The sequence below is a fragment of the Pezoporus flaviventris genome, unplaced genomic scaffold (assembly GCF_033815535.1).
Source record: "Pezoporus flaviventris isolate CSIRO_AGI_PZ_B2104156 unplaced genomic scaffold, CSIRO_AGI_Pfla_v1 ptg000015l, whole genome shotgun sequence".
Classification (NCBI taxonomy): domain Eukaryota; kingdom Metazoa; phylum Chordata; class Aves; order Psittaciformes; family Psittacidae; genus Pezoporus; species Pezoporus flaviventris.
Genome location: NW_026892563.1, coordinates 37,328,747 through 37,349,829, shown reverse-complemented (window position 1 = coordinate 37,349,829; position 21,083 = coordinate 37,328,747). Strand labels below are relative to the sequence as shown.

The 21,083-nt window shown below is 44.5% G+C and overlaps 1 protein-coding gene across 2 annotated transcripts in view; it reads left to right on the top strand.

Moving 5' to 3' along the window:
* ARHGAP31 (Rho GTPase activating protein 31) overlaps positions 1–21,083 on the top strand; it is a 65,046-nt gene that overhangs the window by 35,261 nt on the left and 8,702 nt on the right. The window contains exons 3-9 of one of the 2 annotated variants that reach the window (XM_061454029.1): positions 7,225–7,327; positions 7,848–7,992; positions 12,839–12,921; positions 13,401–13,508; positions 15,170–15,315; positions 17,059–17,257; positions 18,931–19,055. In XM_061454029.1, the coding sequence (XP_061310013.1) occupies positions 7,225–7,327; positions 7,848–7,992; positions 12,839–12,921; positions 13,401–13,508; positions 15,170–15,315; positions 17,059–17,257; positions 18,931–19,055 (909 nt within the window). The remainder of the gene's footprint in view (positions 1–7,224; positions 7,328–7,847; positions 7,993–12,838; positions 12,922–13,400; positions 13,509–15,169; positions 15,316–17,058; positions 17,258–18,930; positions 19,056–21,083) is intronic. The other variant, XM_061454030.1, reaches the window with a different exon arrangement.

Here is a 21,083-nt window from a genome sequence, read left to right as displayed (position 1 = left end):
AGTAATTTTGGGATTCTAAGAAACTGAGCAAGTCTGCCTCAGCTAGCAGGATCAGGTAAAAGATGGAGACTGAGAACTGTTTGCTTTCTAACTTGTTTCTGAAGCCCTTGTAAAAGAAAACATAGGTCAAAATCCATTGAGAAGAGGAAAAAAACCCTCATGAAGTCCATATATTTTCCTTGCTTTGTTGCCAGCAGTTAAGTAGGTTAGCATGGCTTACATTGCTGTCCACGCTTATGAAGTAAGCAGGGAAAGGAAGGAAAACAACATGCAGTGTGACACCTGCAGTTTGTAAGCTTGTTTATTGATCTGGATGAAAGACAGCAGCCAGTCCAAAGACTACAAATGGAGCCTACATCACTGGCAGTCCATTCCAATGCTCAACATTCTGTCACATTTAGCCGCACTCTTCCCTTGCAGATTGCTTCCCTTGCGCTGCAGCGTTGCCATTGCCCTGCTCACTCCTGTTCTTTATCAGCGCTGATGAAGCCTTTGGATTCTGTAGTGGGTTTTGTATGTGTCATCAGAAATGAGGTTAGCAGCAGAATTCCTGTCTCACAGCCTGCTTATCCTCATAGTATCTAGTCATTTACCAAGACAGAGGTCGATATGTTATATGTAGATCCAAAACTATTCTGATCCAAGTGCCTCTTCTGAGACAGCATAAATTGTCCGATTTCTCCTACCTACAGAATGAATTACCCCAATTGCTTGTGCTGTGGTGAACAAGATGCTGTACAAAATGCTGTGGATCAGAGCTGTTAGGATTCAAATGGTTAGCTAAGGACATGAACACCTCATTGCCTGCAGAACTGAAGTCACTCTTTTCTGTGGTGCCTGTACCAGAGTTATAAATGTTAGGAGTGGAAATATCCTGTTCAGTTATCTGGTCTTTTTTTGCAGGAAACCCACAGCAGGATGTTTTCCTAACAAAATTATTATCTTATTTAGTACAACCTCTTCCCAAAAGTGCACGCATGACAGAATTTACCAGCTATGTCAAGGTACTAGTGAGGTTTCAGAGGGGCATGATGACCACTGGGGTTGAGAATCAGCATTCAACGCCTGCTTGTGCAGTGCTTTCTCTTAGGTCTGCCATGGGCTCTTTTGTTTCTCCCTGGAACATTACAGTTGCCAGATCTGCTTTGGAAAATGGGGTGTTCCTGTATGTTTCATTTAGGTATGTGTGATGTAAGCGGGGTATAATGTCAATGGGAAATAAACCCCTTGATAGTGGTGCCATTGACTTCATTCAAACTCAGGCTGGGCTTGCAGGCTGTGCTGAAATGCATCAGTGTACCACATCCCTGTGTGCTCAGCATTTCCGCTTCCCACCCAGGCCATGGAGAGTGATGGCTCACAGCACCTGACGGACCTGAAACCTGTTTTTCCTATGTCTTTGCCTACCAGGATGACAATGCGTTCAGGACAGTGCTTTCATTGCAGGGAATGGCACTGTTGTGCTAACCTTTGTGACACTGCAGAGACTTTTCCCACAGAAGCAGAGGGGAAAACAAATATGAAGTGTATGACTTACATGGTGATTCAGTTGTGCTGTCCGTGCAGACAGGATCACCTCGGCGCCGGCTATTCCTCTCTTTTTAACTGTATTTATGGCAGCTAAGGGGGACGAGGCGAGGAGGATTTGGTTTTAAGCCTGTTTGGTATTGTTTAGCCATCTTAAGCTACTCAAACACAGGTGTGTGTGTGTGTGCATAGGGGGTTGTGGTAGCTCAGAGCTAACAGCCAAACTAAACACTGGAATCTGGTGTTGGGACAGTTTATGTTTTCTTCTTCTGTGAAATGAATTTAGTGCTGGTGAAAAGTTTGCATAGACATCCTGGAGACTGAAGCCCTCTCTTTGCCCTTGTAGCAGTGACATCCAGGCAGTGCAAACCCTCCCCTTCCCCACCTCTGCCAACTTCATCTCTGAGCAGGAGAGATCCTCTGCAGTGATTTCGGATGCTGTGGTCCCTTCTGCCTCTGGCCACAGCTGAAAAGGAGGAGTTGGAAGGCAAAGGAGATGAGAACAAGGGGCAAGGCAGGATTTACCCTTAGCTGCCATGGGTTAAGGCTATGCACTGGGAGGCAAACTGGAATTCTGACTGCTGCAGGGAGAAGAGCACAGTTTGATCTTCTCTGGGATCTTTATCAGCCAACCTTTTGCCTAAAAATCAGACAAGATCAGCAAAAATAAATAACAAATTTAGTGAATCAGCATCAAAGCTCATGATTTAAAGTAGGAAGCATCAGGAAATACAGAAAACTGTCATATCAGAGATGCTGACTCTCAAGTATGTTGCCATTTATACAATGCTTTTCCTTTCCTGTGATTAGAAGGCCAAGTCGATCTATGAGTATGCTCTATAATGTGTATTGTTTGGTTGGTTTTGTTTGTACAAAATAACAACTCCTGCTTGGTACAGACTGAAACACTTCTTTTTTTAGGAAGAAGTATTTCCTAATTTAGTCATTTAAATTGAAACAAGGGACTAGTTTGACCTTTATTGTCATGCTATTGACATAGCGTGAGGGGAAGCATGCACTGCTATTGAGGGTAATGGAAGCCAGTTTAAAAAATACTAATATGTAACAAAACCAAATGTTCACTTGTTTTTTTTTTTATGGTACAGGATTCATTTTTTTGAGAAATAAGAAAACACAACCAACAACCAAACTATTTCCTGCAAGTGAAACATCAAAAAGCTGGTATTTCAGGTGAAATGAAAGGTCTGCTTTTATCCTCCCTTTACTTGATCTAAAATTAAAACAAAATTAGAGGGGGTATGAAATATCCTCCATGTGGCCTAAACCAACCACTAAGGATGACCTGAGTAGCTCTGTCACTCTTTTTTATCCTTGCAAGGAGCCCTCTGGGAGAACAACAGAAGGATAAAGTAAACCAAATTGAACCTGCTGCTATTCAGTCCAACTCAGTAGAATGCACCCTGAACACACGACCCAGTCCAGGTTAGCTAATTTTAAGCTCAGTCTTACTAGGCAGTATTCACATTGACTAGTTATGGTAGATGACTTAGCAACCTCCTCCCTAGGTTCCTTCTGTAGTCCATGGTGACTCAGTTTCCCCTAGAAGGCAGCACTAAAGTCTGTAGGGCATTGCTTGCATCTCCTGTTGGAGCAAGGTCTTTCTCACTCTTTGATACTTTGGTGGGAGGCCCAGACGGCATCCTCACAATGGTTATTAGGTGAGGGGACTCCCTCCTACTTGGGTTCTTAGTGGTTTAGTTAGGTACATGCTTAAAGCTTCAATCCAAAACGCTCAGTCTTGTGCCAGATGAAACCTTTGTCAGTCAGGCAAACAGTGAGTGCCTTACTTGCTGATGGGGAGGTTTGCTGGGTGGTAGTACCATGGCTGGGAAGGACAGGAGAAGGGAGAGCCCTCCCTTTCCATCCCATAATGCTGGGAGGAGAGATGCTCAGTGCCCATTGCTGGCACTAGAAGCTGGAGAAATTATTAAGGGGAATGAGTCACAGTCACAGTAACTGACCTAGCAGGAGTAGCACATGTGTAAAGGAGGTGGCATAAGCTGTGGTCATGGAAAAGACTCTGGGGAGGGTGAATGTTTTGTACACCGAGGTGCTATCCAGTGAGAGTGGAAGGAGTTACTGTGACTGCCCTTCTGGTTTATTTTTGTCTAGGGGAAGAGTATTGTCTTTTGTGTGCAGTGTGTTTATAACTCAATTTCCCTTCTGACTGATGCCTTGCTCCACGCTCTCTTCTCCTCCTCCATCTGGTTTCTATTGTATTTTTAAACAAGGACAGTTTGGCTGTCTGGCAGAACAAGCAGGGTCTGTGTGACACCAGCTGCCTCTTCCAACTTCTAAGCCTCCAGCACAGTTTTAATTATAGAAGTGTTAAGATTGGACACCCCCCGACCCACCTCTTTCTGTGCCTGCATGGACACACACACCCCCTGCTATAACCCCCATCCGTGCCCAATCTTTCTTCAGGAGAGACCCAGATCTGTGATTTATATGGGTAATGCTGATAGAATCTCGTTGTAAAGTACATGCTAGAGCCTGTACATCCCCACGTTCAGGGTTGATCCCAGCGTTTGCTCTGGCTCATCAGGAGCCATGTCTGAAATAACCAAACCACCTCAGAAACCCCCTGGAAATGGAAAGGAGCTGCTCACTGCTGCTCTGACCTCAGCTTCCCCCAAGTGCCCGAAAGATTCAGCTTTGCAGGAGATCAGAGCTGCTCAGGAATTTCAGGTCCTGCTCAAAGAAAACATTTATTGTGCTCCAGTTTCACACAAGCTCTGCATTTAGGGGCTCGCTTTGCAGGAAGCCGATGCAGTCCCTTCACCTCCAGGGATCTGAGGTCAAAGCCTGTGATTTTCAGTTCCAAGTGAAATGTGTCCTATGTGGGATTTGGTTTTGACATCACAAAACCACCACACATTTTGGTGTATCTGGCTCTGTGTGTCTGTATATGATGAGTGAAGAGTACTGGCAGAGATAGGTGAGAAGCTCAGGGATGAAAAGCAGGGAAAACTGCAGGGCTGGAGTGACAGATGCTGGCAGAGCTCAGTGCGTATCTGCAGTCTGTAGGTTGTCTCTACTGTGGAGTCTTCACCCACTTTTAAAAATGGGATGAATCTTATGCATTTGCGACAGATTATTCCCCTCATGCCCCTTATTTTTTCTTACCAGTCCTCAACAGATGGATCTGCCCTTCTCTGCTTCGTGTGGAAGAGGTTTGCTTACCTGCCTGAGGCCTCTTGACCTAATTTATCCCAAGGAAACTTCAAACTCAGCAAAAACCCCGGTGGGATTTAATAGGTCTTACTTTCAAGAGGTCAATTCAGTCACAACAAACATCAGTCCATATAGTTTTAGATGGTGTGCTTATTCTTAACGTGGAGGTTTCTATCTAATAAAGGGCGCTGTGGGCGTGGACCCCATTTTTATAGCAGCTAGGCACCATCCTATGAAGTTTGTCAATAGAAAGATCGTTTAATTTTTAAACAAACCTTTTCATGTGGCTGTCCTGATCAAATAGGTTTCCTGTTCAATTATATCTTCTTTTCCGAGGCAGCATAGTGCATTTCACCCATTCCCCCACCCAAATAGATCTGAAGTGAACTTGGATCTGCCTAGCTTTCTTTTATGCTGTTTGCATTAGATTTACCCCCAGAGACCCCTACCAAGAAAGAAATCTTAACATGCCATGTATGCATAGCTCCTGCCACAAAGATGGTACAGCCTGACCACCCAGAATTGAAGATGATGCCTGAAGCCATTTGCCTATTTTCTTTATGTATTTTATTTCTAGTATGTCCATTCATCATCATATGATCTGAGTTCCCTACTGCAGTTACAGATAATCAGGTCTTTCTCAGAAATAGGAAGGTCCTTTTTCTTGATGTGTCACTTGGGCTTTTCTTGGTAGGATTTTAGGGAAATGCCATACTTTCATTTTACTCATCTCCTTCCACATTGTCTAGTCCTCTTAGGGAGCAGGTGCTGTAGGCACTGAAAGGAATGCTCCCCATGCGTTGATATGCCTTTTCAAATGTCCTTGAAGATCATATAGCTCTATGACTGCTGTGGACAAAGCTCTGACTGTGTAGACTTCACCTGTTCTCTTGGTGGTTTCATGAACATTGTTGTAGGCTGGGTCCTGTTAGTCTTAGACCAACAACTTGAGGGTCTTAAAAATCAGCCCAAGGCTTTGGTTGTGACCCAGCATGACTGATGTACCTGCATTATGAGTCCCTGTTCAAAAAACCATAAAGTCAAATTTACCCTGTTGTTTTGGAGAGGCTGCTTTAACTGAGGATTATGAGTCTGTTTGAGTCATTCAGGCTCCCAAGTAATCCCTGTCATTTTATGTATCCCTGCCAAAAGAGAAGGGACACATAAGAAGGACCTCTTTACTTCCCTTGGTGAGAGTCAGGAGCAGAAGGGTAGCACTCCCCTGACTGACTGGGCTCAGTAATAGTGTGTCAATAGGTAGGCACCTGCCTGGGAGCCCTCCTCACCAAGGCCTATGCCCTGGGCTGCTTAGTAGGGACAAGTCCACTCTTGAGCTGGCTCTGGCCTCAGTGGCATCCATGAGAAATGCAATAATGTACCAGCTGTTATTTGTTCAGGCTGTCCTTGGAGTGCTGTCTTTGGATGCCACCTTATGAAGCACAGGTTAATATGTCAGTATGATCCTGAACTTCAAGCAGTAGAGCTCAGAGAAGGTCCAGGCAGAGGCATTATCTTTGTGGTGTCACAAAGATGCAGCAATTGCTGTGCCTGGCTTTCCAATGTATGGCTTAGCCTGTTTTCTTCCATACAGCTTTCCAAATGCACAGAGCAGCAGAGTCAGCATTACGGCAGGGAACTTTAACTATTGCATTTACTGACTTTTGTGCTTATGGCTGTGTGAAACATTGCATTAAATACACAGTAGTTTCTAGCACCTAATAAGGAAGGGCTCTCTTACTGTTATTGTTACAGCAAGGGTTGTTATACTAGTGGGGACAGGGAGGCTTGGTCTGACCAAGAGACGAGGGTTTCCTATACCTATATAATAGGGGAAAAATAAACATATGCTTTGGGTCCAGGCCTGGATGTAAATGTTGTGCCTCAGGCTGCTCTTGGCTTTAAGACTGGTTAAGTCTTTGGCTGGTTATGTTGATGAAGTTCATTTGAAGCTAATGTCAGCTTTTGTCAGTGTGCAGATCTCATCGATATTTGAACTCTATACCCCCTCTCTGAGGGTTTATGAGCACTGAACTGTGGGTTTGTAGGCTTATATGGAAGTGTGAATGCTTCTCTGAGTTTTATCCAGGCCCATCAGACCTTTTGGCACAATTCAGTGAGGCTGGAACTCTATCTTGGGGAGGGGGGAGGTTCCCAGGACCTCATGCTTTACCTCATGCTTTCAATTAGAATGAAATTACTTCTTTTTCTGGAAGAAAAAGGAAAACTGAGAGCGAGAAACTCTATCTTTCTTCTGACAGGTTTCTGTGACTGCAGGGTTAGTCACTGTCATATGCCAATGAGCGTGGCAAGGCACAACCGTAGCTTATCCTTACTTTGCAAATGGTTATGGCCAGTTTGTGGGGGTTATTTTTGGTCTGCCCTGTATTTCTCCCATTGCAGAGAACCTCTGCTGTTGTTCCATCAAACTGTCCTCCCTGTGGTTACTCATGGAGGTTCTCAGTGTGTATTCATTGGGCATCTTGACTTGCTTTCCCCTCCTAGTCCCCTACGTGTTGAAGAGCTGTGCGGAGTTCATTGAGACTCATGGCATTGTGGATGGGATCTACCGCCTCTCAGGAGTGACATCCAACATACAAAAGCTGAGGTAAGGGCAACCCGTCTGCGTGCCAGCAGGATTCAGTCACATTGCATGGTACATTTCTACATGGTACGTAGTTGCCAGCTGGATTTAAACCATGACATAGTCCCTCAGGGATACACTGGGGCCAACAGAGCTCTGCACTGATGCAGAAGACAAACTGCCTCTGAAGCTCACAACACGGAAATATATTTCAGGTATTAGCCCATGACACAGGAAAAATATCTCCCCCTGTATGGGAAAGGCATGGAGGTTCTCAGCGCAAATGCTGAGTTGTTCTCTCTCAATTCAAGACAAAGCAATGTCTTTATATCATCTGGGGACTACTCATGGGACTATGTTAGCAAAACCAGAGACTAGTTGAAACCTCAGGACCTAATCCCAGAAGACAACCTGGGCCAGGCTGCAGAAACACCTCTGCTTTCCATATTGATTTTTCTTCTAGCTGCAGAAGAGGACTTAGGGTGGAACAGTGGGATGCTACAGCTCTTACTGCCTACATTGTTATGTTTCTGTATTGTTTCAGACAAGAGTTTGTTTCTGATCAATGCCCGGATCTGACAAGGGAAGTTTACCTCCAGGACATCCACTGCGTGGGGTCACTCTGCAAGCTGTACTTCAGGGAACTGCCCAACCCTCTTCTCACTTATGAACTCTACAAGAAATTCACGGTGAGACCCTTTTGCTGTTCTTATTCCTCTCCAGCAGTGTGGATGTGCTGCAGGTTCCTCCGTGATAGATGTTTGGGGTTCACTCCAGTGTCCTGGATTCTTGTGCATCAGTATAAATGCTTCTCAGTGCTCTTCCCTTCTTGTCTTGTACTGGCTCTCTTTCCCCATCCTTGTTTCTTTCCAGCATTACATGTTTATTTCTCAGTTTCTCTGCTGTTTCCTCTATTTCATCTTGCTCATTTTTCCACTGCATCTCTTCCCTGCTGTTACTCTTTCTCCCCACTGTACACCTCCTCCCAGAATTACTCATTCTCTTTTTCTAATTACTGTCCATCACTGAGAGGTTTCTGGATCACCTGGGGCTTATGATCGTAATCACAAGGGTGAGTTTTCCTCATCCCTGTCCCTCCAACAGTCCCTGATGCCTGCACAAACTGATTGCTCAGCCCATGTATAAAGCACCAACTTTTCTGCATCTGTAGCATTTTCCACACAGTTTATCAGAGTACAAATGATGACAGGGGTTATGCCAGCTACAGCGTATCAGGTCTATCACGACCATGTCATAAATACAAATGGCAGAGGAAAGTGGCAGCTGGCCAAACAGACATCTCTAACCTTGTTTAAAGAGATTATAATTCAAAGAGTAGTTACTCAGTTCTGCAAAACAACAAGATTATACATGGATTCAGTTGGAGCCTAGGAGCAGACTGCGGGGGAGCTGAAAAATAAGAGCACAAAGCCTGCATTCTATTTAAGAGAGTTGGCTAATTTTGATGACAGTATTTTATGCAAAGGTGGTGCAACAAATTATGCTTGTTGTTAGTCTTCTGCTTCTTACTGCTCTAAATTGACTTTCAGTTCTTTATGGCACCAATAAATCTAAATCCAGTCATTCAGGCTGAAATCTTTCGTGCCAGAGGAGTGGATTTTCAGCTATGAGAATCCACCAACTTCTTAAAACAACTGGGATGGGTGGATGGGAATGTTTCCTCAGTTTTAGAAACATCCGTCCTTTGTTAGGGATTTCTTGTCATCCTGCTCTTTCCCATTTGCTGGGAGAGGACAGACATAGCCAGTGATGTTGTAGAGGAGTTTTGCAAACTCATGTCCAAATAAAAAGGGAAGTGGCAACCAACCTTACCTTCAGGTGGTGCTGTCTGCACTGCCTCTATCCTGAATCAAGTACTTACAAGTGGCACTGCTATGGCACGGAAGGCACTGAGAGAGATCCATGGGATCCTCACAAGAAGAAGGCATCCTCCAAAAGCTCCCTATTGCCTGCTGTGGGAAGATGCAGGCAGATCTGTCCAAGGGGGCTTGCTTTAGGGCAAAGACAGATGGGATGAGCCAAGCAGTAACCTACTATAAGAAGTCAGGTAGTTGTTAGGGACTACGGCTGAGCTATGGAACGTGGGCTGGGAATTGGCTCGCTGTGATGCCTGACAGATATGCAATAGTCTTAGGCATCTTGCTGTTTCAATGACAAATTTTAAGTAAGATTGGTCTGTGTTTCAAGGTGATGTATAGTTGAAACTCCAGTCAAAATTCTGAGCAGATATGAACAATTGACCTGTATCCTTAGGATATAGATATCCTGAGAATATCAGATAGGATCTCCATCCTAGAGACATTCAGGATGACTAGAATCTTGCAAACACAGGGTATTATTCAACTATTCAGAGTTACTGATGAGCCTCATTCTTGTTGAAGCTATTTGGCTGCTGTCTTTCTGGCTATCGCTACTGATTTATGAAAGAGAAATGCTCGAAAGGAACCATGAAGATTTAGATGGAAACTTTTTTAGGAAAGAATGTTTGCTGAAAAGTGCACTTTGGGAATGATGATGACTTGCAGATTTTTGTTAGATACATTTGGTAAATAGCTTTATTCAAAAACAAAAGGGAAGGCATTTCTGTAGCTGTCCAAATGTTTCTTTTACAAATGCTTTCTAAAAGAAATGGTTTGACATTAAATCAACACATCTAGCTCTTAAAGAAAATGTCTTTCAGGAAAGGGTTAAACGGCCCCAAATTTAAATGAGCATTTCTTACACTTATGGTTGAGTGTGATGCTTTGGTCAACCTGGAACAATTGCGTTTTAACATCTTGTGCCAGCTCCCCAGAATGTTATCACTTTGGATTGACCTAAAAGTGTGGGTTTTTTAAATCTCTGGCTTTTCAGTTTGTCTGCTCGGCCAGAAAATCCATTATTCACTAAGTCTGCGCAGTAGGGATTTATAATGGGTAACCCAGCTGACAGGAAGCACAGTCAGATACCAGCAGGAAAGAAAGAAAGAAGACCAATTCCCCAAGGAGCAGCAAACCTGCTAGGAGCGTGTGTACGCGTGGGGAGTCTGAACAGAGAATGGTGGCAGCTGTGCCTCGGCAGAAGAGCACTGGTAGGAGTAAAGAATGTATGCTAATCCCAGGCTGACTCAGTCGGAGCTGTCTCTGAGATGGGATAGGCTCCACTTTGAGTCACCAGAGTGATTCAGACATTTGTGGCTAAGGAAAGTCAAGTTCTTAATGACTTGGGGAGGGATTGGCCTTTTGGTCATCACTGGGTCAAGTTCATGGATGGAACATCCCAGTCATGACCTCACTGGCTATTAACTTTTGCAAAACGATGGCCTCTCATGCTCTCCAGCTTGCTGTTCTAGTGATGGGTGCTTGTTTCACAGGAGAGACAAGTTGACTCTGCTTAGCTTGTTCCAGCCTAAGGCATAAAAGGACAAAGTACTCCCTGTGCAAATCAGCTATGGGAGGCCAAGCCTACCTTCTCTCTGGACTAAACCAGTGCATATGAATTGTTGCACTCCCAGCATCACCAGTGGAGTAAATAAAATCCCATATTACATAAATTCATACTCTGATTAACAGACATGTAATACATGGAGTTATTGGTTCTTCCTGGAATTCTATGCTCTCCTGAGTTTTGGAGGGGAGCTCAGCTTTCAAATGCACAACATGTATGGGTCCAAAATGTGTCTCAGAGGTTTGAATGGGTCATGACCTCAAAGAAGCTGATATTCACTTGCTGTCTAAGCATTAGGTCTTTGAGACCTGGAAGTTAAATATGACAGTGAAAATTATCACTGGGAGAGAAAATACCATGTGCGATCTAATTGAAATCTAATATTTCAGATGCAACACCAATTGAAGTTTATATTTCCGTCCATATCCATCTTTGGCCAAGGCCATTCATCTGGAAACCTTGTATGGAGATCACAAGAGTTCTTATGCTTAGGATTTCTGGGCTGATTGCAATAGATTTTGGTTTTGGTTTGTTTTTAAAAAAGGAGCTGTAGTTATGGGTAAGAATACTAGAAGGAGTTAACTTACCTTCAATTTGGGCAAAACAAGTGCATCCACATGTCATGTACACCAAACCAGTGAGCTCACTCATATTCTTTTGCCAGCATACCAGTGAGAAGTTCAAACCAGAGGTCATAGTTCTCAATTCCCAGTGTTAGGAAGTAAAACATGATTCATATCCATCTCTGGGCTTTCAACTGGCAATGTTTGGTTTGCTGGTGGTTGTACATGAGAAGTGGTTTGCTGGGAAAAGGACAGTGACCAGAAGAGAGATGGCAGCCTTATCAGTGGGGATGTTGTAGTGACTGACACAAGATGCTTTTCTCATTGTGGCTGGTAATTTCAGGTTCATAATGTTTAAGCAGCGGGTGGTTTGAGATGGGTTATTTCCTTCCTTTCCTGTCCTAGCAGTGCTGACGTCTGTCTTTAGGCAAAGCTGCTGCTTGCATCGTGGGTCCCAGCATCTTTCTTTGAACTCGCTCCAAACTCCAGCGGCAGTAGGGTAGGCAGGAGCTTCCAGACAGCCATGCATTGGTTGAACTCATTGGTGGTTTGTCCTTCCCCAGCGCAAATATTGAAAGGGAATAGCTGAGCAGATGAATACCAATGCAGTAAACTCCTAGGAATGCAGACCAAAGCTTACTGTGGCTCGCTAAGCTCTTGGTCTGTAGACAATTACTCAGTGATGTATAACCTTGATTACGTCTAACTTAGTCTAACCCTGAGTGTAAGAACGTATTAATCCACCTGGACAGCGATTTTGCTAAGGCTTCACCCATTCTAAAAGATTCAAACTCACACAATCCCTACGGCTATCTTCATATGACAGCCAAACTACTGCTTCTCTTGAAGGATATGAAACATGTATAATCAAGCTGTTTTCATAACACAGGGCTTGAAAGATCTTTATTTTTAACACAGTTTCAGGGAGGAAGGGGTCAAAATTATTCAATTTTCCCATTATTTTCATTTCTCTCTTTCCTTCTATCCCACGCATCCCTGTCCGAGTTAAAAAAGGAAAAAAGAACAAAAAGAAAGAAAGAAAGAGAGAAAGAAAGAAAGGGAAAGAGAGAAAGAGAGAAAGAAAGAAAGAGAGAAAGAAAGAAAGAAAGAAAGAGAGAAAGAAAGAAAGAGAGAAAGAAAGAGAGAAAGAAAGAGAGAAAGAAAGAAAGAAAGAAAGAAAGAGAAAGAAAGAAAGAAAGAAAGAAAGAAAGAAAGAAAGAAAGAAAGAGAGAAAGAAAGAAAGAAAGAAAGAAGGAAAAGAAACATAACTCCTAATTGAAGCTCAGTCCTTAAATGCCCCTCTCCCCAGAACACTGACCACCATGTCCCAGTGCCTGGGAAGGATGTACTGAGGCATGAAATAACAGTGCAGCAAATCTCTCACAAGCTAGCTTCTACCAATAGCTCTGTAAGATAACAAGAGAGCATGCCCTCTGAGACAGGCTGTCTCATGTGACCTTCCTTATCTCTCTTCCTTCTCCCCTGAGTGCACTGCCAGGACGGACTGTTTCCTTTATCTCCGCAGGAAGCAGTATCCCGCTTCCCCGAGGACGAGCAGTTGGCACGAATTCAGAATGTCATCCAGGAGCTCCCACCATCGCATTACAGGTGAGAACGTGCTCACCGAGCTGCTGAACAGTGTGGTGACCCCTACCCCAGGGAATGCTGCCTGAAACACCACTGCAGTTCATTTCCAGCAGTTAATTCCCAAAAGCTGACTCAGTATTTCCAAATCTGACAATTCATCTGGCATTTAAATATCACCAAACAAACTGTTGTTAGAGATCAAACAAGCTCTCCCTGCCTCAGTCTATCACCTTCCTTCCCCATGTATGACCCCTATAGAGGTGCTTGAGCAAGAGCTAAGCCCTCCACCTCTGCAGCATCCCATTCTGTCTCCCATCGACCATGACAAGGATTGTTTGGTTCGTGCCTCATCCTTGGCCACACCAGAGCAGAGTTGTTCAGGTGTTCACTGCCATCCCCTGTAAATGCTAGTGTTGTAAGTCCTCTCTCCCATCCAATGGCTTGTTGCACCATTGCAGACACTTGACACACTTTTCTTCCTTCATGTGAAACCACTGCAGAACGCTGGAATACCTGATCAAGCACCTGACTCACTTGGCCTCCTTCAGCAACATGACCAACATGCATACCAGAAACTTGGCCTTGGTGTGGGCTCCCAATCTCCTCAGGTACAGTATAAAGCCCAGAGCACCACACTGAGCTCCAATGGGAGCATCAGAACCTGAGGGAAATGCAAAGACAGGGAAAAGCAGAACAACTGAGAGCAAACAGCTTTTAAAGGAGAAAAAAAATTCTTCCAGGTTGAATAATCCGAGGTTTTACTGAAGCAGCCAAGGAAGCTTGTGGGTTTGTGTGTTTCTTATAATAAAAAAAGCTGTTATTTGCAAGTTAAGCACATTGATTTAAAAATGAGGAGTTAGCTCATCACTGTGGAACGGAGATGACATTTCTGACAGTGCCAGCGCTTCTGCAGTGGGGTGGTGAGAGACAACAAGGTTTGGAAGGGAGAGCAACAGGGCAATAATAACACAGGTCTGTGCCCAAATCTGCTTCAGAAGATGTGAGATAAGCTTGGTGGGCTCAAGATGGCATATAGGGTGAGGTCACTAGACCACCAGCTAGTATGTGGTGTTTTCTATGCCTGGCAGTCTGCTGGGAAGAGGTCCAGATAAGATTCAGGCAGAGGTTGGGCTGATAAGCTGTAGAGAAAAACAGAATGAGAAGAAATAACATATTGGGGGAAAAAATAGAAAAAAATATCTTGTATTATCTTGTTTAAATTCCTTCCCTGTTCATCCTCCCATGTATTGAGGGAGAGTCCAGGACTGTAGCTGGGCAGGAGAGGGACAATAGCAGAACGGGGGGGGGGGGGGGGGTAGTCCTGGGTTGGGAGAGGGCAGGAGGGACAATAACTGGAGAGGTACAGGCCTGAAATGCATTCTCTAAGGAGTTATTTCATTCTAAATCACAAACCAGGCAAAACCAGGTTCTGAAAATGAATCAGATGTTGACTCTATTGAATATCGCAAAGTGGACCTTTACTGCTGAGGTACTTTCATTCTAGCATCTGTCCTTGTCAAAAAAAACCCTGCAGTCTGTTTCCTTTTGCAATCTTTAATGAGTACAAGACCCAGGGAGGAAAAGAGAGAAGCAACAAATACAACCTCAGTCTCCTTACCGGGTTATCCTCTTGGCGATGCCCCAGGCTATTATCTAACACACCAGTCATTAACTTTACAAAGGATCCATTGCCCAGAGATAATTTCTTCAGCAACACTTTGGCATGTCAAGATAAGGAATGTTTCTTTGCTGAGAGCAAGAGTGAGAATGTGGGAGAGCAGGAGGGCAGAGAATAGACTACTGGGGCACATGGCTAAGCATTGACAAAATTGGAGTGGGGAAGACCTGAGCAAGGTTCTAAGGGATTTCACTGAGAGATGATTGAAACGTTGAATAGGGATCTGAAGAGAGCGTTTGAAGGTGTTCGAGTGTTGTCTTTCAGGTCCAACTTTGAAATAGCTAGAAGAGGAGTAAAGAGGAAGAATGGAGTTTGAGAGTCACAGTTTTATCTGCTGCTGAAGGATGTAAAAGCTAAGTGTAGGGGAAATAACACAGGCAGGAAAGAAAATAACAAATGTGGCAGAGAAAACAGGGAAAATGGTTTTTACTAGAACGAGGATGAGGGCTTGTGAGGGAAGGAGACCAAGAGGTGCAGCAAGACTGGGACAAACACTCCTGTTCCAAGCCTTGCAGGAAGAAAGCTGGTCTTTCCTTCCCAAGGGCTGTGTGTGGCAATGCTGGGTCCTAGTCTACCTCTTACCTCATGCAGGTCAAAGGAGATTGAGGCAGTTGGCTGCAATGGGGATGCAGCTTTCCTGGAGGTACGAGTGCAGCAGTTGGTGATTGAGTTCATCTTGAATCACGTGGATCAGATCTTCAGCAACAACAGGAAAGCCAGCTCTGCAGAGAACATGGGTAACAACCTCCTTGCACTACTCCACATGTCGCTTGCCATGTATTCCAGCTTTAACTGTACCCCCTTCAACTAATATCTCCAGCACATCAACTGTCACTATCCTCACAGACTCCCCCTAAGACACCTCGAGCCCAATCCCTCATTTCTCTTGTCCTCTTCATCCCTATCTCCAGCATTTTCTTTCTGAATACCAGCCTTCTTCAGTGTGCTCTCATTTTGCTCTATGGCTTGTCTTTTACATGATCTCACCCAACTTAACCGTTTCCACAAAAGGAAAGGTTTCTTCTCAGTCCCTGGTCTAAGTTTTCTCTCAAAGTCCATTAAGCACAGTCTCAGTTCTTCTTTCAGGCTCCCCCAGTTATAATTGCTCATACCAAGAATACCTGACCTGAAGCCACCATTATCCACCCAAGTCAGAGGCCACAATCCAGGATAAAACTTAATCTTGTGTTCTTAAAAGTTATGTCTTGTACCTGGAGACATTTTTTGAAAGAGATTTATTTCTTTTCCTGGGACATCAACAGTTTCCAGAGATGCTGATTTTGTTGCTTAGTGACAGGTTTGTCAAAATGCTTTTAAGCCTGCGAAACGAGAGGGCTTGGATCTACTGTGATTTCGTATCATTTCAGAAATATGCATCTTTCTATCTTTCAGTTTTATGCACTGGGAGGACTTTTAATACCTTCAGAAGTGAGGGGGTTGACCACCTTTCTGCTTTCCAGCCCCGTGTCAGCTCATTTCATCCACCTTGCCCTTAACATGTGGCATTCTTTGCTAGTCTCTCCCCAGAGCCTGCATTTCTAGTGTGGTATCCTGCTCGATCCTGCTCTGCTGGTGCCATTATTATGCCCTTATTTACGCCCTGGCAGAAGGCATGGAGTGAAGAACTGCTCTTTTACTGCCTTAAGCAGTGTAGCGAAACACTGTCTAGTAAATTCCAAGTCTTCCAGTTGTATTGCAGGTCACTGGCCTAAAACTCGTCCAGGTTTGCTAAGTGCTGAACATTGCTGGCCTTTAACAGCAGTATGGAGTCAAGAAAGGAACATGCTGATGGTCCCAGTTGATTTCTTAGTGGGAAAGTGCCCCTTCACTCAGCCCCTCGGCACAGGCAGTAGTTTGCACTGGCTAAGTACTGAGTAGATTCAAGTCCACTGTGCTTCCTTCATACACGTTGTGGTGGTCTGTTTAGGGCAGGGTTGTTATTCTGGTAGCATATGGGAAGCTGACTTTGCTAGTGCTTATGTAAGCAGAGAGGACTATTGGTCACACTGCTTTCCATAGCCCTGAAATGCATTAGGAAGATGAAAGTAATGCTGATTTTTAGAGCAGGCCCCCATTCTGGAAGAAGACAAGGAGAAAGATGTGGAAGTGAGAGAAAGAATTAGTCACCAACTTTGGATTGGGGACTGAAGTGCTCCAGAATCCAGGGAGGAAGGAGAAAGGGGAATGTGTGTGAATCCTGGTGTTTTTCAGTGGTGTCTCTCACACTAAAGCATCTCCAGCAGAGGCAGCAAGTCCATGCAACACAGCCTTTGGCTGGCAAGCATAGCCCCTGCTGGGAATGCACTCAGATGGATAAGGTTGCTGAGGAGCTGGAAGACTTATCTGACAAAGAGCCTCTCTGCCTGCACGTGCCACTCCTTTCCCCCCTCTGCAGGAGATATTCCAGTCAAATAACAGCATGAAGCTCTCGCTCCCGTCTATCCTCACCCCAGGCTGGAATGTTTGTCCTTGCTTTTCAGAGAGCGCATCGGTGGTGAAAAGCCTGACCCTCCCCTCGGCTTCCCTGCCCATGAAACTGGTGAGCCTGGAAGAAGCGCAGGCACGGAGCCTGTCTGCATCCCACCCTGCTCGGAAGGAGAGGAGGGAGAACAGCTTGCCTGAAATTGTGCCTGTAACCGGGTCTCTCTTCCACACAGTTGTTGACCTCCCCGACAGCAAGTAAGTGCCAAGAGGAGTCTGAAGTGCAAACAGAGAAATTCAGGTTCCCCAGGGTGATCCGGAATGAGCCTTTTGTTAGTGTGGTACCCCTCACCAGCACACATAAACCTACATACACCACTGAGACAAAATACTGTGCCCTCCTCAAAAGAGAGAAGCATTGCAGTTCCTGGGTTCATAGCTCCATTACTCCTCTTCCCTCCAATGGGCCAGAACCTCTTGCAGGAGGAATTAATTGTCTTTGCATCCTTGTGTCAGCTCAGGATTTGGCTGAACGTGGAGCAGGTCCAGACACATCTCTCCTACGAGTTCCACCTGCTGGCAGCTGGTCCATGGTGCGCCTGGTGGGATTGACCTGCTCCGCTTCATCGCTCTCCGTGTTCCTCTGCACCCATAGCCAATCAATAAGGCAAATTTTCACTCCTAGCATGGAGAGATATTCACATAGTGGCACCTATGCCAGGAGAAGGGTCTGATTTCAGCTGCAGTAGTTGGGACTGCTGCCCAGCAAAAGTATTTATCTATTTGATCTATCTATCTGTGAATATATGGCTCCTCTACTGCCTGGTTCTGAGAGATTACAGCCTCTGCAGCAGGAAGGTTATTAATCTACAGACCCATAAAGCCCTGAGCAAAGATATTTATTTCCACTTGATATATTAAAGCAAAAAGGAGCCATCTAACAATACTAGCAAGAAGATAAGCAGCTTAAGACAAAGGGTGTATTGCCCCTCTAGAGTTCATTTTCCTTCCTCACTTGAAGAGAACAGTCCTATCCCCAAGATATTAATCCTTTCTGTAGCGCTGATTTGTGCTGAGTACTGATCTGAAAGAAAAGTAGAACTACAGGGCTAGAAAGCCCATTATGGAGAACTGGGAGACAGGGAGATAAGAGGGCTCTTGTTCTGGAAGAACGGAGATTGAAGAAGGAGTCAGAATGGGTATGTGAGGGAACTGAAACAGAGCATCATGAAGTAAAGCATATAGAAGAAAACAGGCTTCAGAAGTAGCAGTTTCTTTCTATTTAAAGCTGGGATTTCCAAAGAGACACAGGGAACTGGTGTCCCACTTCCTCTGACAGTTGCGAGAGATTCCTTTAAGCCTCTTCCTTTTTGGTTAGTACATTACACTTGCATATGATCATGTAACATTTATGATTAAATGAATGTTAATCTGAGGAGCATTAATAGCTAGTTTGCATTAAGGGATCCTTTTATTGTCACAAATTCATAAAAACTAGGAGGCACATTGACATTAAAGGATAGCTGTGTGCACTGAGCAATAGCGCTAGGTCCATCACTTCTCTGGAATTTATCTTGCATTCTGTCATTAAAACCCGTTTAAAAGGTAGTTTTTCTTTACTGTGTTGCAAGGTAGTTCGAGCTTCAGCAGTCTCTCTCTTCTGAAGAAAAGCATGGTTGATTGCTCAGTTAATCACAGTTGATATGGATGATGCCAGAGTCAACTCTCTAAAGAGCCGGCTTAGGTGTCTTTCCATCCATGACATGGTTTAATCAGCAATATAGATAAATCACTTCCAGAAAAGTAAGACTTGGATGTAAGAAGAAAAGACGGACAATGTTGAAGTGAGATAGCTCAGAGGCTTTTGTAGGATATTAAAAAGACAAGAGTCTCTAGGGTTTGGTAACCTCCTGAGCCCTTTTTCCTTCCAGGAGAAAATTATCTACCAAGTCCAAGAAATGGAAGTCAATATTTAACTTGGGCCGTTCTGGCTCTGAATCAAAGTCTAAACTGAGTCGAAATGGGAGTGTCTTCGTAAGGGCACAGAAGCTTTCTGGTAAGAACACGCTTTTCAGTTCAGTATTTTTCCCTGCAGCTTTCTCCCGTGGTAGTGATAGCATGGGGCAACCTGTATCCACATGACACTAATACCATTAGACTTGACATAGTCTAATGGGGTCATGTTTATTGCCTGGGTTCATGCAAATCTCATTTCCACATGATGTTGAGAAACACACTTTCAGGAGGATATTTCAGATATCTATAGTATATATTCCATTTTGGTATGAGATAAACAGGCTCCTGTAGCTCAGCTGTCAAGCTTGGGGACTAGGAAATACTATGTAGGTTTGGATTAGTCCACTATTCCAGCCCAGCTAGCCCCTGGCTCCTAATGGTCCTTACATGGTAGTGGGTCAATGGCTGTCCTTCCACTAAAGGGCATTAAAGAACCAACTGTGTTCAGTCTCTTTGTGAAAAACAAGGCACCAGGAGTTCCTAAGGCTCCTGGCTCTCAGAACTTTGAGGAAAACTATTACTTTTGGAGGTGGTATTTGGAGGAGTACTACCAAACATTGCAAGACTTAAAGTGAAACAGTTAATGTTAGCAACATTACCTACCACCACATATAAGAGAGGCTGTATTTGGCTCAGTAGTGAGTGTGAAGCCAAATGCTGGATCCAGCTCTTTTTGGATCCCTGCCTTCCCCCATTTTTTGCATGTACAGATGGCCTCACATAGGGTGCCCCTGGCAGACCTCAAAATAGCTCTCCATCCTATTTTGACCACGGGATCACCTTCTCACTTTGATAAGGAATACTCTGTCCCAAAATAGTGCTAACCCAAGGATGCCCAGGAATGACTGGAGCCCAGTGATGGTGGGGGCTGAGCCTTGCTCCAAGCACAGTACTGAGCGACAGGAGGTTGTACGTTTTCACCAGCAGGACACAGAAATGCACAACTGTGTGCAGAGATTTAGGCGCTGAGGTAGTGCTTTGGAGAAGCAGTGCTTTAGTGCTGCCATGTTGTATTTCTGTGTGTTGTCAGCTTACAGCCTAATGTGAGGAAACAGATGAACTTGCTGTTGAAACTCAGCACATGTTTTAACACAGTTTGTGTCCGTGCACACAAGTCTACGAGTCACATAAAGCACAAGCTCCACAGCTTGAGTTCTGTTGCTCCGGGAAAGCGGAGCCAATGCTCAAGACATCATGCCATATGAACGTAAAAGGTAGCCAGGACTCCATATAAATGCAAAGAGTAGCTGGAGTTTCTCCTGTGCTCCTGTGAGAGTCAGTTCCAGAAGCCTTATTTATATAAACAAGTGAAGCCCTACAAGCCTGCTCACTTTCTGCCTTAACTGCTATATGCAACATCATAAACAGCAAACTTTGCTCCCCGACATTTTCCAGAGCTCTGCAGACCCTTTTTTGGCTCCCAGAGACTAACTTGTCTTCCTTGCCAGATACATTCCACCCCTCATCTCCCCCTTTTCAGAGTGGTAACAGCTACACACTTCCAAAACCTTCCGAAACAGACCTGTAGAGTGTCTGGTGACAAATGGCATCTTTTTTGCTGGGCAAGCAAATCCAATGAGGATGACCAGGAAAACAGGTTGTGTACTGCCCTCATGCATTTCACAGGGTTTTGCTCATGCCAGCAAAAGAGCTTGGGAATGCAACATAAAAATAACCTACCATTTGCTATCAGGAATATAGAGAGGTGAGAAGGCATTTATGTCAGTTTAGTAAGAAAGCCCCCATGACCAATAGCCTGACTTGATCGGGAAGTGGCACATAACAGGTTTGAGGATGCTGAAGTGCTTCACAGTGGAGTTCGTGTTGACTGGCTGGGTTAAGTATAGCTCTCCACATGTCCGGCAGGTGCAAAGCTGTTGTTAGCACTAGCAGATCCCCATCTGTGTGCACAAGTGTTGTGGGTAATAAGCCGCGTGGTGTGGATACAGAGGGAGAATGTTTGGGAACGGAAAATAACTTTGATGTCTGCCTGGCATGCCCGTCTATATGTGGCCTTTGGTCTTTATGGGCAAAGCTGCAGGGTCTGAAGCCTTCTTCTAAAACTCAT